Source organism: Carcharhinus amblyrhynchos, chromosome 31 (genome assembly GCF_965287045.1).
Source record: "Carcharhinus amblyrhynchos chromosome 31, sCarAmb.v2.hapA, whole genome shotgun sequence".
Taxonomy (NCBI): Eukaryota; Metazoa; Chordata; class Chondrichthyes; order Carcharhiniformes; family Carcharhinidae; genus Carcharhinus; species Carcharhinus amblyrhynchos.
In genome coordinates, this window is record NC_137354.1 from 19,374,747 (window position 1) to 19,395,759 (window position 21,013).

The following is a 21,013-nucleotide window of genomic DNA, read 5'->3' on the forward strand; positions in this document are numbered from 1 at the left end:
CGGTATCATCACCATGTGTGCAGTGTAGTCTGGAGACCACATTAGCTTTAATAAATCAAATTAACAAAATTAATCAAGATTTTTGTATCCAACAAATGCTTTTTAAAAAAATTACTTAAGCTGATACTTTCAGAAGCCATGAGTCCTTTCAATACCTTCAACATGTAGATCTTCAGGTTGTGCTTGTTTGATAGATGGCCGACGATACACCACATGAACACGACCCTTTTCCTCCTGTGCCTGCTGCCCTTTTTCCAATGGCTCAATGAAAAACTCGCCAGTGTCTGCCCGAATCAATCCAGCCTGTTAAAATATAATGGGGGAATTGTACATTATTTAGTCGCCACAAGGTGCAATATTTCTGCATAAATTAAGAGGAAGGGGCCTTTGCGGATGTTTTCAAATGTAGATTTTTTAAAAATACAACATTGTAGTGGCTTTTGCCAGTTAGAGCCAGTATCTGGTAATGGCTCCTCCATTACCTATCACTAATTATTTCTTGCAGCAAACGGGCTAAACAACATAGCAAAATTAGGGACACTGATCATGCTTTCTTTTAAAAATGCACTAATTTAATGTATGAATGGAAATAGATCAAATGACAGTGAGATTGTAATAATGGAAAGTTATTGGTGTTTAACAATTCAATGCTCAAATATTCACAGTGCAGGAGGATGCCATTCAGCCCATTGCATCTGCACAGACCACAATCCCACCCAGGCCCTATCCCCACAACCCCATGCATTTACCTTGACTATTTCCCCTGACACTAAATGGTCAATTCAGCATGGCCAATCAACCTAACCTGCACATCTTTGGACTGTGGGAGGAAACTGAAGCACCTGGAGGAAACCCACGCAGACACGAGGAGAATGTGCAAACTTCATACACAAGACAGTGACCCAAGCTGGGAATTGAACCCAGATCCCTGGTGTTGTGAAGCAGCAGTGATACTCACTATACCACTGTGTTGCCCCATCATTGATCATCATAGAATCCCGACAGTGCAGGAGGAGGCCATTTGGCCCATCGAGCCTGCACCAACGACAATTCCACCCAGCCCTTATCTCCATAACCCCCCATATTCATCCTGCCACCCAACCCCCACCAACAGTAAGGGGCAATTTAACATGGCCAATCCGCTCAATCCGCACATCTTTGGACAGTGGGAGAAAACCAGAGCACCCGGAGGGAACCCATGCAGACACAGGGAGAACATGCAAACTCCACACAGATACTGGGAGGAAACCCACACAGACACATAAGAAATTGTGAACTCCACACAGACAGTCACTCAAAGCCAGAACTGAACCCGGGTGTCTGGCGCTGTGAGGCAGCAAGGCTAACTACTGTGCCACGGTGGGATGTACAAAATACACGTATTTGGTTTTATCCCAGATTTTATTTCCCTTGCTATTTGTCTCCAATAAGCCATTTATGTCAATCAAGTTGAGAGATTGGTGCTGGATTGTATCAACTTGGAAGCAAACTGTCAGAATTCGTCTAAAGGATCTGGTGAATGAAGGCATCAACTGGTGCACTTCCAAGACATAAGAGGAAGCTCATTTGCTGCCGCAGCTGCATTAGGGGTGGTATAATGGCATCAACACCCGAGGCGAGGACAACGGAAAACGAGTGGCCCAGCTATAGAATGGTTCATATTAGACGGGTCAGATGAGGGCAGGTTGGAACAAAGTGTTGCCACTTGCCACAACTTAATAGACTGCCAAAATGCATCAGCTGAATGGAAAACAGCTACTTGGATGCAATCATGAGTTTCAAGTATCTGTGAAGGCTTACAAAATGAATTGGGGGCAGAAAATGTGGGAGGTGGAGGAGTTTGATACGTTTGTTAAGCACACTGAAGAATAGACAGAACTCCAGTACTTACATCTAGGCAGCACATTATGAATTAGCACAGTTCAGCAGCAGGCATCACATACTGTGGCAAATAGCGTGGAGGACAGCACAAAACATAACTTGCAACTTGAATTTTTTCATAGAATGTGGACACCAGCATTTTTACTGCACATGACAAATTGCCCTCGAGAGGGTGGTGATAAGCCACCTTCTTGAACTACTGAGGTCTATGCACAGTGTTGTTAGGCAGGGAGTTTCAGGATTTTGACCCAGTGACAGTAAAGTAATGCCAATATAGTTCTTAATCCGGATGACACCCATGCATCTGCTGCCCCTATTCTTGGGTGGTAGAAGTCACAGGTTTGGAAGGGGTTGTGAAAAGAGCATTGGTGAGTTGCTTCAATGAGTTTTGCAGATGGCACACAATACTGCCACCGTGCACCTGCGCTGGAAGGGTGGATGTAGAAGGTGCGCCAATCAAGTGGGCTGCTTTTCCTGGACAGTGTCAAGATCAAGTGTTGCTAGAGCTGTGCTCATCCAGGCAAGTATCCTCTGACTTGTGTCTTGTAAATGGTGGACAGGCTTTGGAGAGTCAAGAGGTGAGTTAGTCACCACAGGATTCCTAGCCTCTGACCTGCTCTTGTAGTCACAGTATGTGAATGGCTAGTCCAGTTTGGTTTCTGGTCAGGTAACCTAAAGACGCTGTCAGTGGCGGATTCAGCAATGGCAATGCCATTGAATGTCTATGGTCATTATGTGCACTTATGTGGTGTGGAAAGTCCCTTATCATTTATCAACCTAAGTCTAGTCACTGTCCAGGTCTTGCTGTGTATGGATAAGGGGTGCTTTAGTGTATGAGGAATTGGAAATGGTAATGAACATTGTCTGCTGATGTTAGGACATTCTCCTCCTGATGAAAAGGGGGTTATTGCTGAAGCATCTGATGATGGTTAAACCTAGCATACTATATTGAGGAACTCCTGCAGTGATGTCTTGGGACTGAGATGATGGACCTCCAACAACCACTTTCCTTTGTGCTAAGGAATGATTCCAAGCAGAGAAGAGCTTTTCCCATGATTCCCATTGCTAGGGCTCCTTGATGCCACACCAGGTCAAACGCTGCCTTGATGTCAAAGGTAGTCACTCTCATCTCACCTCTGCAGTTCTCAAATCTTTTACCCACTTTTGGACTCGGGTTGTAATGAGATGAGGAGCTGCATGGTTCTAGCAGAACCCAAATTGAGAGTCAGTGAGCAAGCACTACTTGAAAGCACCATCAACGACACTGTCCAATTGAGAGCAGACTGATGGAACGGCAGTTGGCCAGGTTGGATTTTTTTCCTACTTTTTGTATAGGACATAACTGGAATTTTTCACACTGCTCAGTCGATTTCAGTGTTGTACCTATAGTGGAACAGTGGGTAAGGATGCAGCTAGTTCTTGCAGCTAAGAGCACAAGTCCTGAGTATTATTGCCAATGTTGTCAGGGCTCACATCATTTGCAATATCCAGTACTTTCAGCCATTTCTTGATGCCACATGGAGTGAGTCAAATTGGCCAAAGACTTGCATCTGTGATGCTGGAGATCTCTGAAGGAGGCCAGCATGGATCATTTGCTCAGTAAGTCTGGCTGAAGATGGTTGCAAATGCATTTTCTTTTGCACTGATACAGTGAGCTACCTCATTTTGAATTTTAAAGTTTAAGTTTATTTATATACCGTATTTGTGGAGTCGCCCCCTCTATTTAGTTATTTAATTGCCCACCACCATTTATGACTGGATGTGGCAGGAATGCAGAACTTAAATCTGATCTGGTGGTTATGCAATCACTTAGCACTGTCTATCGCATGCTGCTTTCATTGCTCAATGTGTAAGCAGTCAAATGTTGTAGCTTCACCAGGTTGATACCTCATTTTTAGGTATGTGCTGCTCCTGGCGTACACTCCGCTGAATCAGGTTGATCTGTCTTTGGTAGAGTGGTGCATGCCAGGCCATGAGGTTACAGATTCCACTTGTATACGATTCTGCTGCCAATGGTTCACAGAGCCTCAGGATGCCCAGTCGAGTCACTTGATCTGTTAGAAGTCTATCCCCTTTAGCACAATGGTAGTGCCACACAACATAATGAAGTATTTCCTGAAATATGAAGATGAGACTTTCATCTCCACAAGGACTGTACAGTAGTCACGCGTGCCAATCCTGTCATGCATTAATGCAGCTGTGACAGGTAGATTGGTGAGCACAAGGTCAGGTATGTTTTTCCCTCGTGTTAGTTTCCTCAACACTTGCTGCAGACACAGTTTAGTAGCCATGTCATTTAGGCCTCAACCCATAGTAATGCCAACAAGCCATTCGTGGCAATAGACATTGAAATCTGTGCCCTTGCCACCCACAGTGCTTCCCTAAGTGGTGTACTGATTTATCAGCTAGGGGGACTTTGCAGGGTCAACAAGGCTGAATTTGCTATTGTTGTTTCCAGTATCCAGGTTAGTGTTGGATAATCTGTCTAGTTTTATTCCTTTTTGTAGACTTTGTACCGGTTTGACACAACTGAGTGGCTTGCTAGGCCATTTCAGAGCAGTTAAGAGTCAACCACATTGCTGTGGGTTTGAGGTCACACGGAGAACAGACTAGTAAACAATGGCAGACTTTGTTCCCTAAAGGGACATTCGTGAACCAGATGGGTTTTTACGACAATCGACAGTGGTTTTATGGTCACTATTACAGAGGCTTTTTTTTTAAGCAGTTTTTTTGAAAATGTATACTTCCAATGGACGGGTTGCAATGATACCGACAGAATTCAAATCTATCTAATGTCAGCATCAAGTAATCTTAGTTGAGGGTCAAGCTCACTCTTCATTGCAAATAATTTGGTTCAACTACAGTGAGAAAAATACAGCGACTACGAGTTACATTTGAATTCCCACGCTACCCATGCAACGGGCCTCCTTGAGAGACATTCCTAATTAGCAACGGACTATAGGCAGCTTTATGCTGTAGACTCATGCCCACTAGAGATGGAATTGAAACTATACAAACTCATTTTACTCCACAGCTTTTACATATACGTCAGAGAAGAGACTTTCATCCAATGACCCTTGGCTGCACTGGTCCCAGGGTCTTGAGATAAAAGGACAAAGTTCTAATGTACAGCACCACTTCCTCCCCCTTTCATCCGCATTCTAAACAAAAGTATCATTTTATGAAGTTAGAGAATGCAAACAGCATAGGCATCAATGCCAAACAACCAGCAACTTCTGTCACAATAATGCACGCATTTCATCATACCATTCAGCTCTGCATCAACTACCCAGACTAAAATTTATTATCGCACAAAATATTATGGTGCATGGTGACACAGTGGTTAGCACAGCTGCCTCACAGCGCCAGGGACCTAGGTTCAAGTCAGGAAGAAAAGGAAGGTGTACAAGAGGTTCAGGGAATTAGGAGATGTTAAAGATCTTGAGGAGTATAAGGACTGTAGGAGGGAACTTAAAAGGGAAATTAGGAGAGCCAGAAGGGGTCATGAGAAGACCTTGGCGGGTAAGATTAAGGAGAATCCCAAGGCCTTCTATAAATATGTGAAAGGTAAAAGGATAAGAAGAGAAGGGATAGGACCTATAAAAGGTGAGGGGGGAAAGGTTTGTGTGGAACCAGAAGAAATGGCGGAGGTGCTTAACGAGTACTTCGCCTCAGTATTCACGGTGGAAGCCGATCTGGGAGATTTTGTTATGGATTTGCAGCAGATGGAAAGGATTGAGTACGTGAATATTAAGGAGGAGGATATGTTGGAACTTTTGAATTCTATCAAGGTAGATAAGTCGCCGGGACCAGATGGGATGTACCCCAGGATACTGTGGGAGGCGAGGGAAGAGATTGCAGAGCCCCTGGCGATGATCTTTGCGTCGTCAATGGAGACGGGAGAGGTTCCGGAGGATTGCGGATGTAGTTCCTATTTTTAAGAAAGGGAACAGAGATAGCCCGGGAAATTACCGACCGGTGAGTCTGACCTCAGTGGTTGGTAAGCTGATGGAGAGGCTTCTGAGGGACAAGATTTACGAACATTTGGAGAGGTTTGACATGATCAGGAATAGTCAGCATGGATTTGTCAAGGGCAGGTCGTGCCTTACGAGCCTAGTTGAGTTCTTCGATAATGTGACTGAACACATTGACGAAGGAAGTGCCGTGGACGTAGTGTACATGGACTTCAGCAAGGCGTTTGATAAGGTCCCCCATGCAAGACTTCTTGAGAAGGTGAGAGGGCATGGGATCCAAGGGCCTTTGGCCTTGTGGATCCAGAACTGGCTTGCCTGCAGAAGGCAGAGAGTGGTTGTGGATGGGGCTTTTTCTGAATGGAGGTCAGTCACCAGCGGAGTGCCTCAAGGATCTGTTCTGGGACCCTTGTTGTTTGTCATTTTCATAAATGACCTGGATGAGGAAGTGGAGGGATGGGTAAGTAAGTTCGCTGATGACACGAAGGTCAGTGGTGTTGTGGATGATCTGGAAGGATGGCAAAAGTTGCAGCAGGACATAGATAGGATGCAGGACTGGGCGGAGAAGTGGCAGATGGACTTCAACGCAGATAAATGTGTAGCCGTCCATTTTGGCAGAACCAACGGGATGAACGAGTACACTATCAAGGGCAGAAGTCTGAGTAGTGTTGAGGAGCAGAAGGATCTTGGGGTCCGGGTCCACAGGACTCTTAAATCGGCCTCGCAGGTGGAGGAGGTGGTCAAGAAGGCGTATGGTGTACTGGCCTTCATTAATCGAGGGATTGAGTTTAGGAGTCGGGAGGTAATGCTGGAACTTTATAAGACCCTTGTCAGGCCTCATTTGGAGTATTGTGCGCAGTTCTGGTCGCCTCACTATAGGAAAGATGTAGAAGCTATTGAAAGGGTGCAGAGGAGATTTACAAGGATGTTGCCTGGACTGGGAGGCATGCCTTATGAAGTTAGGTTGAGGGAGCTGGGACTCTTTTCCCTGGAGAGACGAAGGTTGAGAGGCGACCTGATAGAAGTTTACAAAATGTTGAGAGGAATAGATAGGGTGGACTCTCAGAGGCTATTTCCCCGGTTTGAAATGGTCGCTACGAGAGGACACAGATTTAAGGTGCGGGGAGGGAGGTTCAGAAGTGATGTTAGGGGTAAGTTTTTCACTCAGAGGGTGGTGAGTGAATGGAATCGGCTGCCGTCAGCGGTGGTGGAGGCGAACTCGCTGGGGTCTTTTAAAAGACTTCTGGATGAGTATATGGGGTTTAATGAGATTGAGGGTTATAGATAGGTCTGTAGGTTGGTAGGTGATGATGTGATCGGCGCAACTTGTGGGCCGAAGGGCCTGTTTGTGCTGTAGTGTTCTATGTTCTATAATATAAAAGTAGGGAGGTCTTGCTGCAGCTGTATAGGGCATTGGTGAGGCCGCAGCTGGAGTACTGTGTGCAGTTTTGGGCGCCGCACCTGCGCAAGGATATTTTGGCCCTGGAGGGAGTGCAGAGGAGGTTTACTAGGCTGATACCGGAGTTGAGGGGGTTGAGCTATGAGGAGAGGCTGAATAAACTAGGCTTGTACTCGTTAGAGTTTAGAAGAATGAGGGGAGATCTCATTGAGACGTATAAGATGATGAATGGGATGGATAGGATAGAGGTGGAAAGACTCTTCCCGCTCAAAAAAGACAGTAGGACTAGGGGGCACAGCCTCAAGATAAAGGGGGGGCGGTTCAGAACGGAGTTGAGGAGGAACTTCTTCACTCAAAGGGTGGTGAATCTCTGGAATTCTCTGCCCGTTGAAGTGGTGGAGGCTGCCTCGCTAAATATTTTTAAGAAGCGGGTTGATGGGTTTTTGATAAGAGAGGGGATTAAGGGTTATGGGGAGAGGGCGGGAAAGTGGAACTGAGCCACGACAGATCAGCCATGATCTTATTGAATGGCGGGGCAGGCTCGAAGGGCCAGATGGCCTACTCCTGCTCCTATTTCTTATGTTCTATGTTCTTATGTTCTATGTTCTAATTCCGGCCTCAGGTCAGTCTGTCTTGAGTTTGCACATTCTCCGTGTCTGTGGGTTTCCTCCGGGTGCTCTGGTTTTTTTCCACATTCCAAAAACATGCCAGTTAGGTTGACTGGCTATTGCTAAACTGCCCCTTAGCGTCAAGGAGGTTAACAGGGTAAACACATGGGATCACGAGGATAGGGCCTGCGTGGGATTGTTGTCAGTGTTGGCTCGATGTTCTGAATGACCTCCTCCTGCACTGCAGAGATTCTATGATTTAGTTTTCTTCTTCTATTCATCCAATGAGCAAATAATTCACCCCATTACATAAGTACTCACCCACCAAATCCTAAAGAATGGCTATTTTCCAATGTTACAGGTTTGGAACACCCACAGTGTAATAATCCGTCAATCAATGTTTTAAAACTTGATTAAATCTCAAGACTTAAATTCCTACTATGCTCATTTCTGGTTATGAATTTTTAGTAACTAATTTAACTTCTTGCCTGTCACTGCTAGTCTCTCCAGCTGCTGACATCTCCTCTGACCCATCATCCAAATACATCTCCATGATTCTGTTAACTTTAAAACTTTGGCTGACTGATTACATTGAGTGTGCACCAAATCTGTAACATTGGAAAACAGCCATTCTTTAGGATTTGATGGGTAAGTACATGTGTAATGGGGTGAATTATTTGCTCTCATTGGATGAATAGAAGAAGAATGAATCATAGGATCCACAGCTCCATTGCCTCTCCCTTCACTGCCCTCAACAGGTGATGCACGGTGTCCCATGCCACTATTTTACCCTTCTAAAGACTTCATCAGCTACAGTCATCTGCTGCCAGATCTGGCTGGACCATCTCAAGCAGTGCAACCACTATCTCTCCACAAACCTTCATATTCTGAGAATAAAGATACAGTTTAGGGTTTATTTATTAGAGTCACAAGTAGGCTTACATTAACATTGCCATTCAGTTATCGTGAAAATCCCCTAGTTGCCACATTCTGGCGCCTGTTGGGGTACACTGAGGAAGAATTTAGCATGACCAATACACCTGACCACCATATCCTTCAGATTGTGGGAGGAAACCGAAGCACTGAGAGAAAACCCATGCAGACCATAGAACTATAGAACACTACAGCACGGAAACAGGCCCTTTGGCCCTTCTTGGCTGTGCCGAACCATTTTTCTGTCTAGTCCCACTGACTGCACCTGGACCATATACCTGTCCATGTACCTGTCCAAGTTTTTCTTAAATGTTAAAAGTGATCCCGCATTTACCAATTCATCTGGCAGCTAATTCCACACTCCCACCACTCCGTGCGAAGAACCCTTCCCCCCGATATTTCCTTTAAACTTTTCCCCTTCACCCTTAACCCATGTCCTCTAGTTTTTTTCTCCCCTAGCCTCAGCGGAAAAGGTCTGCTCGCATTCACTCTATCTATACCCGTCGTAATTTTAGACACCTCTATCAAATCTACCCTCATTCTTCCACGCTCCAGGGAATAAAGTCCTAACCTATTCAACCTTTCTCTGTAATTCAGTTTCTCAAGTCAACATCCTTGTAAACCTTTTCTGTACTCTTTCAACCTTATTAATACCCTTCCTGTAATTAGGTGACCAAAATTGCACACAATACTCTAAGTTTGGCCTCACCAATGTCTCATACAACTTCACCATAACATTCCAACTCTTATACTCAATACTTTGATTTATAAAGGCCAATGTTCCAAAAGCACTCTTTACGACCTTATCTACCTGTGACGCCACTTTTAGGGAATTATGTATCAGTATTCCCAAATCTCTCTGATCTACTACACTCTTCAGTGTCCTACCATTTACCACATATGTTCTACCTTGGTTTGTCCTTCCAAAGCGCAATACCTCACACTTGTCTGCATTAAACTCCATCTGCCATTTTTCAGCCCATTTTTCAAGCTGGTCCAAATCCCTCTGCAAGCTTTGAAAATCTTCCGCACTATCCACTACACCTCCAATCTTTGTATCATCAGCAAATTTGCTGATCCAATTTAGCACATTATCATCCAGATCATTAATATAGATGACAAACAACAATGGACCCAGCACTGATCCCTGTGGCACACCACTAGTCACAGGCCTCCACTCGAAGAAGCAATCCTCCACTACCACTCACTGGCTTCTTCCATTGAGCTAATGTCTAATCCAATTTACTACCTCTCCATGTATACCTAGCAACTGAAACTTCCTAACTAACCTCTCATGTGGGACCTTGTCAAAGGCCTTGCTGAAGTCCACGTAGACAACATCCACTGCCTTCCCTTCATCCACTTTCCTGGTAACCTCCTTGAAAAACTCTAAATAGATTGGTTAAACATGACCTACCACACACAAAGCCATGCTGACTCTCCCTAATAAGTCCCTACCTACCTAAGTATTTGTAGATCCTATCCCTTAACACTCCTTCCAATAATTTACCTACTACTGACGTCAAGCTTACCGGCCTATAATTTCCCGGATTATTTTTTGAGCCTTTTTTAAACAACGGAACAACATGAACTATCCTCCAATCATCCAGCACCTCACCCATGGATACCGACATTTTAAAAATATCTGCCAGGGCCTCTGCAATTTCAACACTAGTCTCCTTCAAGGTCCGAGGGAATACCTTATCCAGTCCTGGGGATTTATCTACTCGGATTTGCCTCAAGACAGCAAGCACTTCCTCCCCTTTAATCTGTATAGGTTCCATGACCTCCCTACTTGTTTGCCTTATTTCCGTAGACTCCATGCTAGTTTCCTTATTAAATACAGATACAAAAAACCCATTTAATATCTCCCTCATTTCTTTTGGTTCCATACAAAGCTGACTACTCTGATCATCAAGAGGACCAATTTTATCCCTTACTATCCTTTTGCTCTTAATATACCTGTAGAAGCTCTTAGGATTATCCTTCACCTTGACTGCCAAAGCAACCTCATGTCTTCTTTCAGCCCTCCTGATTTCCTTCTTAAATAGTTTCTTGCACTTTTTATACTCCTCAAGCATCTTATTTGTTCCCCGCTGCCTATACACGTCATGCATCTCTCTCTTCTTTTTTATCAGATGTGCAATGTCCCTTGAGAACCAAGGTTCCTTATTCTTATTTACTTTGCCTTTAATCTTGACAGGAACATACAAACTCTGCACTCTCAGAATTTCTCCTTTGAAGGCATCCCCCTTACCAATCACATCCTTGCCAGAGAACAGCCTGTCCCAATCCACGCTTTTTAAATAGTTTCTCATTTCTTTAACTTTGGCCTTTTTCCAGTTCAGAACCTCAACCCGATGACCAGACCTATCTTTATCCATGATCAAGTTGAAACTAAGGGCGTTATGACCACTGGAACCAAAACACACTTCCATCACTTGCCCTAACTCATTTCCTAATATGGGGAAGTTTCCTAAATCACGAGCCCGGCCCTCCACCCACCTGATGAAGGAGCAGCGCTCTGAAAGCTGATACCAAATAAAGCTGTTGTACTTTAACCTGATGTTGTCAGACTTCTTACTGTGCCCATCCCAGTCCAACACCAGCATCTCCATATCATTTTTTGATGATTCCAGGAGAAAAGATTAAATTCAAATATGAAGAAATTGATGATTATTTTAAAGCAAGTAGTTTCTTAGAGGCGAGGATCTCAAAAGAAAGCAAGCCTCAGGCAGTAGAATGCTTTTCGACATTCTGTCAGTTCATTTTTACCCAAGTGAGACTGGTAATTTAAAAGGCTTTAGCTGAAAGCAGGACTGTTTTTGTTTGTCAGCTGTAGTGGAATACAATGCAAACCAGTGCAAGTAAAACCTTGAAAATTGTTACAATCCGGACCATCTGCACATTTGCAAGGAGCACTAGAAAATCAGTTGGTTCCAGTGCTCGCCAGTCTGCTTGCTTATAAAACCTCAAACCATGTATTGAACTTCCAGATTTTTGCAGAGGGTCACATAGTCACCAGTTTAGTTTCGGCCTGCAGATCCCAGTAAAGCAGCTGTGTCTTTAGATTGAATAAATACAACTTGGTTTATCATGCGTTTGTTATTTCACAAATGGCGTTATCCAGTTTCCATAATCTGTTTGTACTTCAGTATTATGTGACTGATATTAAATTCTCCCCACCTTCTCACCCAAGGATAGCTGCTGATGGCTTTTAGGGTGGAACATAGCCATTTCTAAGGGCATAGTTGCTGACACCCATCATTAGCTAATATTTTTAAAGATATGATTAGTAAGTGCAGGAAAGAACTCCACCCACCCCCTGCCCAGCTTTCCCTCACTTCTCCAAACAACTAACAGAACTAGCGTAGGGAAATTTGAATTCTTTTGTTCAGGAATGATGTATATTAACGTTATCTAAGGCAACTTTATGGTTAGACAGTTTATTTGTTGTTACTGCTTCCACCATAAAAACATTCAAAACATTTTTAGTATACGTTAATGCACTTATTGAGCTCATTCCCAAGGCCAGAAATTCGCACCTGAGGTCAACAGACCTTTGTATGCCCCCCCAACAATTCCTACGGCAAGCAGGACCGGAAAATTTGGCCTATTGCCTTTTTGAAAAAATGACATTGGATTAGATTCAGTTCCTTCTAGTATGTGCATCTTTTAAAGAATTAAAATATCAAACTTTCAGCTAGACTTTTTTTGACGATTTCATGCGATGTGGGTGTCACTGGTTGGCTCAGCATTTACTGCCCATCCCTAACTGCCTTCCAGAAGGTAGTGGTGTGCCACAGTCCATGTGGTTGTGCTAAAATTACATAATTCCTGCAGTCGGTTATTATTTAGCTGTACTGCAGGCAGTGTGTGCTGGCCAACAAAAAAGCAGTGATGCTTATATAATGCAATGTCTTGTTTTTATTTTCAGAAGAAGTTGTATTTGTATCTCTTAAAGGACTTTGTTAGGAAACCTGCCTCCTAAAGCCCCTTCTTTCTCTCACGCACAGCAGTTTTTAGAGCTTTGCCAAGAAGGCTCACTAATGAGTCGTTTTGCTTATGGGTAAATTCATGACAGGAACTGCAGAAATTAACAAATCAGAAAAGGTTATGGCACCACGAAGAATGTTAGCAAAATCAAGCTTAAAAAGTATGTAACATCTGCATGATTCAGAGCGACAAAGCCTATCACATGTTTACAGAGCACAGCAGTTATTTACGAAAATGAGTTCATGGGCGGCACAATGGTTAACACTGCTGCCTCACAGCGCCAGGGACCCAGAATCGATTCCTGGCTTGGGTCACTGTGCGCGTTTCCTCTGGGTGCTCCAGTTTCCTCCCACAGTCTGAAAGACGTGCTAGTTAGGTGCACCCAAACAGGTGTCAGAGTGTGGCAACTAGGGGATTTCACAGTAACTTCACTGCAGCATTAAAGTAAGCCTTACTTGTGACACCAATCAAAAAAGTATGTGCTGATCGTATATATGATTTCCGATGATCAGATTCTTAAAGTCCATTTTATTAACAGCTACAACAAACACTTCTGTAGCATTCCTCAAGCACGAGGCCATCAATATGATTGGAAGGATATCAACCAGGAGACTGAAACTGGAATTAAAGGTCAAGAGAACTGCTTGGAAGAAAGATTGGTGGAATTTCTTTTAACCTGGGAGAAAATGCAGTGCCCTACAAGAAACAAGGATTTCATTTTTTAAACTGGGAAGAGAATATTTGAGGAATAAGTTAAATATTATGGGGAAAAGGGATCTGTAGTCGGCTCTTTAAGAAACTCAACACAGGTTTCTCTTGCAGTGTAAAATTTAATGGCTGTGATATTAACTGGGAGCCATTTCCAGATGGGCAGAGGAACAACGTCAAACACAGGTAACGTTATCAGTTTGAAGCCTGATCACTTTAACTTCCAAATTCCATTAACAATTTTGCCAGAAATGGGCAGCTCGTCCACTTTGAGAAGGATCTCCAGTCAACCCCCAGTTGTGACTTAAAGCTTGAACGCACCTCTTAAAAAGAGGTTGTAGTCACCTTCTGGGGAGGAGCTTGTTATGCAAAATGAGTCGCGAGGCTGTCCCAGGTTCTCTAATGCTTCAGAGAAGTTAGAGATGCTCTCTTTCCCACCAGTGGGAAGATGATCCACCTAGACCAGGCCTCGGGAGATAGCAGAGATGGGTCAGTTCCTAGAGCACAATCCCTGGGATCTGGAACACTTCAATGTCCTTGAAGAGTAACGATTCTATATGACAACAGCCCTCCTCCATACTTCCTCTGCAACACATCCTTCACCAAAAATCACAAAAGCTACATTACACACCCTCTCATTTTCGTTCCAAACACACACCGCTTGCTTAATGCTTTCAGCATTGTTTTCTAGCAACTGCAGAACTAATGTCTCAGATTTGATGGGCTGAATGGCCTAATTCTGCTCCAATATCTTATGGTCTCCTCCAATAACTAATTCTCACTTCACGCTCCAGCTACTAGCTTTCTTTTCAATATCTTTCACCTTGCTTGTATCTTGCTTCCTTTCCCTCTTAGCTTACGCAGAAGCCTCACAAATATGCGCTTTCCTTTTCAGCAGACGCTGCCTACTTGTTGCATTCCCTTGCTGCAGGAGAAAATAGCTTACAACACCAGAACGGGGTAAGATCTGGGGGAGGATCGCTGAGTATTTGACCTCACCTGGATGGAAGAAATAACTCCGAAAATTAATGGTCCTACTAAATAGCGATGTCTATTAGAGTTGTAGAGGCAGGATTTATCTGGACTAAAGCCCCTGCTTACTGCTTGTACTAAAGGCAATTCTGTTTAATTGCACAGCCAGAATGAAATGTCAAGTTGCATTGTGAATCTATCATCTGTTACAGTTGGCCATTTAGCCAATACATCATTCAATAAGATCATGGCTGATCTGCACCCTAACCAGTCCATCTCAAACTTGAAAACTCTAAATGCCTAACAACCACAATCTTCTGGGATTCGAGAACTCTACACATTTCTATTGACTTTTGAATGAAAAAGTGGTTCGATTTTCAGCTTGTGTGGAGTTCTCCCCATGTCTCCGTGAGTTTCCTCCGGGTGCTCCAGTTTCCTCCCAAAGTCTAAAGATGTGCAGGTTAGGTTGATTGGCCATGCTAAATTGCCCATTATTGTCCCAGGATGAATAGGTTAGAGGAATCAGTGGGGTAAATATGTGGATTACACGAATAGGGCCTGGGTGGGATTGTTGTCGGTGTAGACTCGATGGACCGAATGCCCTCCTTCTGCACTGTCAGGATACTATGCTTCCTGATTTCATTCCTCCTTTGCCTAGAGCTAATTACGTTCACTCGTTTTGGATTCTGTCCATCAATCTGTTTCTTTATCCTGCAAATTTAAATACTGACCATCACTAAATTACTGTATGTGTAAACCAGATAATTTTATAAGAATACAATTTTGAAATTTGAAATCTCTTTCAACTTATTTCCCAATCGCAAGCTCTTCAACTCTTCCCCCTCTCCCAGTCCCAAACTTCACACTGGTCCTTTCCCCTCTTCTGAAATGTTGCTGCAAGCAAGAATTCAGGAGATGAGCAGTGAGAGGCAGAAAGAAACCTACAGAGGGAGAGCCGTTTTAAGCTGCAAGTTCGGAGAGGTAAGCCCAAAGCAAGAGAATTGCCAGCATGTGGGAAGGGTCAGGCAGATGGGAGGAGGGTTTAAAGTTCATTTATTCATGTCACAAGTAGGCTTATATTAACACTGCAATGAAGTTGCTGTGAAAATCCCCTAGTCGCCACACTATGGTGCCTGCCCAGAACAGAAGGGTCAGCCACCAGCAAAAGGGTCAGCAGCAACTGAGATGGTCAGCCAGGGCAAGAGTCAGGGAGTGGGAGAGGCCTATGTCGCACCTGGCACAAATCTACATTAAATGCAAATCCACAACGCTAATCCCAGCCCCACTAAAACAATTTAAAACTGGGACAATATAAAGCAAGAACTATACACAGTAACTGAACATCCATAGTCCTATGGAATAGAAAATTCCAGAGATTCCCTATCCTCAGTCTTTAAATGGCCATCCCATTTTCCTGTGACTATTAAAGAACCATAGAATCCCGGCACACAGAAAGAGCCATCTGGCCCATCGAGTATGCACCAAAGGGGGAAACAGCATCTTTCCCAACTCCCCCAAGCCCTATCTCCATTACCCCACGCAACTGTCATTCTGGACTCTGCAGCCAGGGCAAACAGTCTCTCAAACTACCCTGCCAACACCTCGAAGAATTCAAGGTGCAGTTTGTGGTGTGGTCTACCATAGTTTATTTCTTGTTAATTCTGGATGTTGGGATACAGATAGCAATAACCATTTGATTTGTTGACTGTTGCACAATATAATTTCTTGTTTACTTGCTGTGGGAGCTTTGTTCTCTTAGTAAATAACTAGGATTTCAAACTTCTTCTACACCTGTCCGAACAAATTGGGAGTCTGGTCTGGAATCATAATATTGTACAATAGCAGCAAGATTTCCTTTCTCTTTATAATCTTAGAATAAGCTAACAGAGCATTTGTCTTTCTAATTGTTTGATGTGTATACATGGTAACTTTGTGTACAACGACACCCAAATCCCTGAGTACCAATATACTGGACGTTTTGTGAAATATTCTAGCATTCCAGTCTTCTTTTCAAAGCTAATAATTTCACCTTTTCTCACGTTTTTTCCAACTGCCACCACAGGTGGCACAGTAGCACAGTGGTTAGCACTGACGCTTCACAGCTCCAGGGACCTGGATTCAATTCTTGGCTCGGGTCACTGTCTGTGTGGAGTTTGCACATTCTCCTCATGTCTGCGTGGGTTTCCTCTGGGTTCTCCAGTTTCCTCCCACAGTCCAAAGATGTGTGGGTTAGGTTAATTGGCCATGCTAAGAAATTGCCCCTTAGTGTCTTGGGACCCGTAGGTTAGAGGGATTAGTAGGTAAAATATGTAGGGATATGGGGGTAAGTCCTGCGTGGGACTGTGTTCAGTGCAGACTCGATGGGCCGAAGGGCCTCCTTCTGCACTGTAGGGTTCTATGATTTTATGATTTTTGCTCCATTGCTTAACCAGCCTATATTCCTTTGTATTGTCAGTAAACTTAGAAATTTTACACCTAGTCCCCTCATCACAGTAATCGATGAAGATATTCTAGTAAATAGCTAAGGCCCAAGCCTTTGTGTTTTCGCTCTTTCACTTCTCTCATCCATTTTCTTTGGCAGTTCTTCTGCAAGCTATGGATTTTCTAGAAATGGGAAGACATAGCTAGAACGTTCTCTGCCCAATAAAACTATGATAGAGATTGCGGTAATCTTGGAAGTAACGATACAAGAGTGATTTATGCAGATGGCAAACAGAATCAAAGAGACATTGCTATAATGCTGGGTAACGAAATGTGTGTGGCCTGAATTGATGACACTAACAGCTTGCTGAAGGTGGTGCTCCATGCTGGTCTGGTGTAAGTTATAATAGTTGTGTACATGCTCACATTGGAGCACCCAGATTAAGAAGTAAAGACAAAAATACCTGGAAGAACTGATAGAAAAGGAAAAGAAACAGAAAAGGAAAAATGGTGCTCTGGTTTCTTCCCACAGTCTGAAAGATATGCTGGTTAGGTGCTTTGACCTTGCTAAATTCTCCCTCAGTGTACCTGAACAGGCGCCAGAGTGTGGCGGACTAGGGGATTTTCACAGTAAAATCGAGGTGTTCAGTAAGCCAACTTGCGACATGGATAAATAAATTTAAACTCAGTCTCTTACTGATCACAGGAGACTGGAATGACTTCACCAGTGAAGGCAGAGATGGAAATCAAGTTAGAAACTACAGACTCGATCTGAGAAACAACAGCCTAGAGATGCAGACCAAATTCAGTAGAAGGTGCAAGCTGTGCAATGCAGTACCAAATGTTAAGTGTAGCCAGAGGAAATAGTATATTAGAGTCATCTATGGATCTGAAGAGGGGCCAAACTGATTATATCCTTATTAAGTAGAGGTAATGAAACAGCACAAAGAATCCATGTGAGAGACACAGGCATGCATCATGATCGAATGCAAAAATGCAGCTGAAGAGAATCAAGAAGGGAAATCCAAAGCCGAGATGGGATGGAGAGAAGGTGCAGAGCTGAGGAAGTCAAGTTTTGAAAAAGAGGTTTACAACAGTTCTGTATTGAATTGCTAATGTCAGTGTCATAGAATGAAAAGTGACATATTAGAATGTGCCAAACATAGAAGCGTGGAAACCAGGAGCAGGAGGCAGCCATTCAGCCCTTTGAGCCTGTTCTGCCTTTTGATCATGGCTGATCATCCAACTCAATAGCCTGATCCTGTCTTTCCCCCCCATATCCACTGATCCCCTTCGCCTCAAGTGCTGTATCTAACTGCTTCTTGGAAACATTCAATGTGTTAGTATCAACCGCTTTCTGTGGTAGGAAATTTCACAGGTTGACCACTCTCTAGGAGAACAAATTTCTCCTCATCTCTGTCCTAAATCCTGTATCCTCAGATTGTGACCCCTTGTTCTGCACAAACCCACACCGGGAACATCCTTCTTGCATCAATTTTGTCTAGTCCGGTTAAAATTTTATAGGTTTCTATGAGATTCCCCTCCCATTCTTCTCAACTCCAGCAAATGCAATCTTAACTGACTCAATCTGTCCTCAAATGTCAGTCCCACCATTCCAGGAATCAGTATAATAAACCTTCTCTGCACTCCCTCTGGAGCAAGAGAAAATATTGATACAGTCAAACCTCAAGATATTGGTATGAATTTTGGATGAAATATTGGCTGAAACATTGATAAACAAATAAAGTTTTAAAGTTTATTTATTAGTCACAAGTAAGGCTTACATCAACACTGCTATGAAGTTACTATGAAAATCCTCTAGTCACCATACTCCGTTCAAGTCAATGCACCTAACCCACACAGTCTTTAAGACTGCAGAAGGAAACTGGAGCACCGGGAGGAAACCCATGCAGACACAGAGAGAACCTGCAAACCCCACACAGGCAGTGGCCCAAGCATGGAATCGAACCCAGGTCCCTCATGCTGTGAGACAGCAGGGCTAACCACTGTGCCACCCAAAAATGGAACACATACTTTATTTCTGGAGGAACATGGCCACTGCTTCATCTATGTTAATTCTGGCCTTGATTCTACCCAACAAGTTGATCACAAACCAAATCTCACATCTAATCCCTCATTAAGAGAACTTCCCTCCCACACTAAACATGGAATATCAAAACAACAAAGTGCAACTTACATGACACAGAATGAACTGATCTTGATGGCATGTAACTTTCAGTGATTTATAGGTAAATCCAATTTAATTATCAAATAAAGCATGAAACTGCAAACTACTTAAATGAATGGTAGGACACTAGGAAATTCTACGAAACAAAGAGACCATGGCATGTTTGCCCACAGATCTGAAGACAGAAGGGCATATGAAAAAGGCTTTTGGGACACTTGCCTTTATCAGTCGAGGCATAGATTACAAAAACAAGGAAGTAATGTCAGAATTGTATAGGACTTTGATGAAGCCACAGCTAGAGAACTATGTGCAGTTCTGGTTACCACATTATAGGAAGGATGTGATTGCACTGGAGAGTGTGCAGAGGAGGTTCACCTGGATGCTGCCTGGGATGGAACATTTAAGTTATGAAGAGAGATTGGATAGGCTTGGGTTGTTTTCATTGGAACAGAGAAGACTGAGGGGCAACCTGATCAAGGTGTACAAGATTATGAGGCACAGTAAGTAGTTTCACAACACTGTGTTAAAGTCCAACAGGTTTATTTGGTAGCACAAACTTTCGGAGTGCTGCTCCTTCAACTCACCTAATGAAGGAGCAGCGCTCCAAAAGCTAGTGTTACCAAATAAACCAGTTGGACTTTAACCTGGTGATGTGAGGCTACTTACTGTGCCCACCCCAGTTCAATGCTGGCAACTCCACATCTAGATTATCAAGGACATGGACAAAGTGAACAAGGGGCAGCTGTTCCCCTTAATTGAAGGGTCAGTCACGAAGGAGTATGGATTCAAGGTGAGGGCCAGAAGTTTAGGAAAAGGTTCAGGGTGTGAGGAAAAACATTTTTACCCAGAGGATGGTGACAGTCTGGAATGTGCAGCCTGGAAGGGGCGAAGGCGAATTGCTTCACATCCTTTAAAAAGTATCAGGATGAGCACTTGACACGTCATAACATTCAAGGCTATGGGCCACGTGCTGGCAGATGAGGTTAGGTGGTAATTTAGGTACTTCTAATGTGTCGGTGCAGACTCAATGGGCCTCTTCTGCGCTGTATGATTCTATGATTTACTCATGGAGTATATAACTGACACAGCATTACATTTATATTATCCCTGAATTTTTATAATTTGTACTATTACATGTGTTTGATGGAATGATAGCATGGCGGATTGATCAGTGTCTTGGTTCACCCCAGCTATAATTACCATAATTTACTGCCTCTGTTATGTCCTAGTTAAAACGAGTCCAATCTAACTTTAATTGAATTTCTAAATTTAAAACACTCAAATGAAAACATCAACTTGCAAAATTACATCAACATCTGGACCATCATCCTGATTCCCATATATTTCATATCCTTGGAGGTTAATGAAAACATAAACAGCCCAGGAAGGGAGTTTCAGCAATACCAAATGGCCTCCTCCTGCACTGTAGGATTCTATGATGTCGCTAGCTGTGCATGGAGTATTAAACTGGAGATGCTGGTCAGTAAGTTTTTCCCTGTCTTGGAAGGGCTTCTCTTGAAATGGTTATAACACAGTTGCAGGAGCATTCTACCAACCCCATCACGACATTGATTTGACACATCTGCTACAAGCAAGATAAGGAATTAGTCGAACTCAACCCAACAATGATTCAGCAATCCACCATCCCAATGCATCTGGTGATAACACACCAGCCTCACTGAGATGGAAATTAAACCCTACCTTTAGTCAGTTCCACAAACAAACAAACACTTTTATTTTGCCAAGTTGATCTCCTGATGAGATCTGTTCAAAAGTTACTCCCTTTGCTCTCTCTCTCTCCCCCCTCTCACTCAGCACACCACAAACGTAGCCAAGTCCAATCCGGAAAGGAAGTGAACATCCAATCACAGCACAAAGGAAAGGCGGAAAAACCCAAACCCTCCTCGATCGAAAACAAAACGCCTATGTGCACTGT

General features: G+C 43.4%; 1 protein-coding gene across 2 annotated transcripts in view; it reads right to left on the minus strand.

The window, feature by feature from the left end:
- adamts14 (ADAM metallopeptidase with thrombospondin type 1 motif, 14) overlaps positions 1-21,013 on the minus strand; it is a 172,749-nt gene that overhangs the window by 148,775 nt on the left and 2,961 nt on the right. Inside the window, exons 1-2 of one of the 2 annotated variants that reach the window (XM_080215611.1) lie at positions 20,779-20,885; positions 156-303 (exon numbers count right to left, since the gene is read on the minus strand). Coding sequence is in view for 1 of the 2 variants with exons in the window: in XM_080215609.1 (XP_080071735.1) it covers positions 156-303 (148 nt within the window). In the remaining variant the exon portion in view is untranslated. Of the gene's footprint in view, positions 1-155; positions 304-20,778; positions 20,886-21,013 lie in introns of those variants that run through there. The other variant, XM_080215609.1, reaches the window with a different exon arrangement.